This window comes from Coregonus clupeaformis, unplaced genomic scaffold (genome assembly GCF_020615455.1).
Source record: "Coregonus clupeaformis isolate EN_2021a unplaced genomic scaffold, ASM2061545v1 scaf0087, whole genome shotgun sequence".
NCBI classification, from domain to species: Eukaryota; Metazoa; Chordata; class Actinopteri; order Salmoniformes; family Salmonidae; genus Coregonus; species Coregonus clupeaformis.
The window spans coordinates 387501-392513 of NW_025533542.1; the positions used below are offsets into that span (position 1 = coordinate 387501).

Here is a 5013-nt window from a genome sequence, read left to right on the forward strand (position 1 = left end):
ACACACAACATGATACAGTATGTCTCCAATACTAGCAGACCCCATGCTTCGAATGACCTCTAGTTATCACTATGGCAACACAGACAACATCTGGACCCTCCTCTTCCTGCCATTGTGCTCTGTGACTCCACACACACACACACACACACACACACACACACACACACACACACACACACACACACACACACACACACACACACACACACACACACACACACAGAGAGAACCTGTTGAAGCAACCTCTGCCTAGCATTCAACAATCATAACATGTTAAATTTGTGACTAGCCTACATCTAGGGAGTGAAAGAGGAGGATACATTCCTAAAGAATTTGAACAGGGGCGTAGAGGCCAGATCCACTCAGAACCTTTGGACTCCAAATTCTGTTCTGTTTCACTCTGCCCTAATAAGTGCCACGTAACACACAGGCTTTCCAATTGATTCATTCAAAAATACTTTATATTAAATACATAAAGTACTAAAATATCAAAATGAAACAGAAAAAAACCTAAGCTATTAGGAGTCGATTGCGTCAATCTAATTAATATAGTAATAGAATCGCCATCAAAATCTGTCTGTTGAAGCTTTTTTTGTATGGGCTGCGTCTCAATCTACCGCATCTGCCTATGTCGGCATTCTGCATCTGCGGTGGAAAGTGGCAGAGCTACAGTGTAAAGATGAGACTCTCACGAATACGATAGTGTTCTCCGTTTTGCTCTACGACCCCCAGAAGCCCCACAGGACTCGTCTGAAGTCGGTACCGCCGATGTGCCAACTTCTGTCTGTAGCGTCCAAACCGTTTGGGCTACACACATTGTATGACCATCTTAAAACAATTCCATATGTTAGCTTTGTATAACCCCCCCCCCTAGAACAGAAGTCTAACTTACCAAGCACCTGTATCACAATGTTGTCCTGGAACAGAAGTCTAATTTACCAAACACCTGTATCACAACGTTGTACTGGAACAGAAGTCTAACTTACCAAGCACCTGTATCACAACGTTGTACTACAACAGAAGTCTAACTTACCAAGCACCTGTATCACAACGTTGTACTGGAACAGAAGTCTAACTTACCAAACACCTGTATCACAACGTTGTACTGGAACAGAAGTCTAACTTACCAAGCACCTGTATCACAACGTTGTACTGGAACAGAAGTCTAACTTACCAAGCACCTGTATCACAACGTTGTACTGGAACAGAAGTCTAACTTACCAAGCACCTGTATCACAACGTTGTACTGGAACAGAAGTCTAACTTGCCAAGCACCTGTATCACAACGTTGTCCTGGAACAGAAGTCTAACTTACCAAGCACCTGTATCACAACGTTGTACTGGAACAGAAGTCTAACTTACCAAGCACCTGTATCACAACGTTGTACTGGAACAGAAGTCTAACTTACCAAGCACCTGTATCACAACGTTGTCCTGGAACAGAAGTCTAATTTACCAAACACCTGTATCACAACGTTGTACTACAACAGAAGTCTAACTTACCAAACACCTGTATCACAACGTTGTACTGGAACAGAAGTCTAATTTACCAAACACCTGTATCACAACGTTGTACTGGAACAGAAGTCTAACTTACCAAGCACCTGTATCACAACGTTGTCCTGGAACAGAAGTCTAACTTACCAAGCACCTGTATCACAACATTGTACTGGAACAGAAGTCTAACTTACCAAGCACCTGTATCACAACGTTGTCCTGGAACAGAAGTCTAATTTACCAAACACCTGTATCACAACGTTGTACTACAACAGAAGTCTAACTTACCAAACACCTGTATCACAACGTTGTACTGGAACAGAAGTCTAACTTACCAAGCACCTGTATCACAACGTTGTCCTGGAACAGAAGTCTAATTTACCAAACACCTTATCACAACGTTGTACTGGAACAGAAGTCTAACTTACCAAGCACCTGTATCACAACGTTGTACTGGAACAGAAGTCTAACTTACCAAGCACCTCTATCACAACGTTGTACTGGAACAGAAGTCTAACTTACCAAACACCTGTATCACAACGTTGTACTGGAACAGAAGTCTAACTTACCAAGCACCTCTATCACAACGTTGTACTGGAACAGAAGTCTAACTTACCAAGCACCTGTATCACAACGTTGTCCTGGAACAGAAGTCTAACTTACCAAGCACCTGCATCACAACGTTGTACTGGAACAGAAGTCTAACTTACCGGTGATGTCACAATACAGAGACAATAATGAAACAAGTATCACGATCTCCATTTCCCCTAATAATCACTGAGCGTCCCTCAGTGAAGTGTACTGTATTCTGTTAGGCTTGCTGAATATTTTTTACTGGAAACTCCCCAACGACTCCTCCTCTCTCTCTCTCTCTCTCTCTCTCTCTCTCCTCCTTCTCTAAGGGCAGTGAGGGAGGACAGGATGGGGGGGAAGTGTAGTAGGTTCCTGTCGGTGTCATTGGTTTGGAATTTCACAAAAATCTAGAGAGAAATGATGTTCTGTTACTCCCAGAGACCGGAAACATAATAATTCTGTGTGACAGTACAGGCTAAAGAGAGTGAGTGAGTGAGTGAGTGAGTGAGTGAGAGACAGAGAGAGAAAGAGAGAGGGAGATGGGGAGAGAAAGAGAAATGGGGAGAGAGAGAGAGAAATGGGGAGAGAGAGGGAGATGGGGAGAGAGGGGGAGATGGGGAGAGAGAGGGAGATGGGGAGAGAGAGAGAGATGGGGAGAGAGAGAGATGGGGAGAGAGAGAGAGATGGGGAGAGAGAGGGAGATGGGGAGAGAGAGAGAGATGGGGGAGAGAGAGAGAGATGGGGAGAGAGAGAGAGAGAGAGATGGGGAGAGAGAGAGAGATGGGGAGAGAGAGGGAGATGGGGAGAGAGAGAGTTGGGGAGAGAGAGAGAAATGGGGAAAGACAGAGAGTTGGGGAGAGAGAGAAATAACAGGGGAGGTTAGCATTTTTTGGGGGGTATGATATTTGTGCGCTGGGGAGCAAAACAGAACTGAGGAAGTTGATTAGATCTGAACACACACACCCATGCACTGTAACGGTGAAATAGAAACTAACTCTGACTCTTAATTTGCCTCAGTGGATGATGGTGGAGAGGAAGTGGAGGACTAATGACTAATAACAAACACTAACAGACATACTGACAGACATACTGACACAGACATACTGACAGACATACTGACACAGACATACTGACAGACATACTGACAGACATACTGACAGACATACTGACAGACATACTGACACAGACATACTGACAGACATACTGACAGACATACTGACACAGACATACTGACAGACATACTGACAGACATACTGACACAGACATACTGACAGACATACTGACAGACATACTGACAGACATACTGACACAGACATACTGACAGACATACTGACAGACATACTGACAGACATACTGACAGACATACTGACAAACATACTGACAGACATACTGACACAGACATACTGACAGACATACTGACAGACATACTGACAGACATACTGACACAGACATACTGACAGACATACTGACAGACATACTGACAGACATACTGACAGACATACTGACACAGACATACTGACAGACATACTGACACAGACATACTGACACAGACATACTGACAGACATACTGACAGACATACTGACACAGACATACTGACAGACATACTGACAGACATACTGACAGATATACTGACAGACATACTGACAGACATACTGACACAGACATACTGACAGACATACTGACAGACATACTGACAGACATACTGACAGACATACTGACACAGACATACTGACAGACATACTGACACAGACATACTGACAGACATACTGACAGACATACTGACAGACATACTGACAAACATACTGACAGACATACTGACAGACATACTGACAAACATACTGACACAGACATACTGACAAACATACTGACAGACATACTGACAGACACACTGACACAGACATACTGACAGACATACTGACAGACATACTGACACAGACATACTGACAGACATACTGACAGACATACTGACACAGACATACTGACACAGACATACTGACACAGACATACTGACAGACATACTGACAGACATACTGACAGACATACTGACAGACATACTGACAGACATACTGACACAGACATACTGACACAGACATACTGACACAGACATACTGACAGACATACTGACAGACATACTGACAGACATACTGACACAGACATACTGACAGACATACTGACACAGACATACTGACAGACATACTGACACAGACATACTGACAGACATACTGACACAGACATACTGACAGACATACTGACAGACATACTGACACAGACATACTGACAGACATACTGACACAGACATACTGACAGACATACTGACAGACATATTGACAGACATACTGACACAGACATACTGACAGACATACTGACACAGACATACTGACAGACATACTGACACAGACATGCTGACAGACATGCTGACAGACATACTGACAGACATACTGACAGACATACTGACACAGACATACTGACAGACATACTGACACACATACTGACAGACATACTGACACAGACATACTGACAGACATACTGACAGACATACTGACAGAGACATACTGACAGACATACTGACAGACATACTGACAGACATACTGACAGACATACTGACAGAGACATACTGACACAGACATACTGACAGACATACTGACACAGACATACTGACAGACATAGTGACACAGACATACTGACAAACATACTGACACAGACATACTGACACAGACATACTGACAGACATACTGACACAGACATACTGACACAGACACACTGACAGACATACTGACACAGACATACTGACACAGAATGACAGACATACTGACACAGACATACTGACAGACATACTGACACATACATACTGACAGACATACTGACACAGACATACTGACAGACATACTGACAGACATACTGACACAGACATACTGACAGACATACTGACACAGACATACTGA

The 5013-nt window shown here is 43.3% G+C and overlaps 1 protein-coding gene across 1 annotated transcript in view; it reads right to left on the reverse strand.

Annotated features, from left to right (window-relative positions):
• The window catches only part of LOC121557830 (neuronal growth regulator 1-like), a 7723-nt gene extending 5385 nt beyond the window's left edge, over positions 1-2338 (reverse strand). The window contains exon 1 of the mRNA XM_041871300.2: positions 2208-2338. Coding sequence (XP_041727234.1) covers positions 2208-2259 — 52 coding nt within the window. The 5' untranslated portion in view covers positions 2260-2338. The remainder of the gene's footprint in view (positions 1-2207) is intronic.
• Between the last annotated feature and the right edge of the window lie 2675 nt (positions 2339-5013).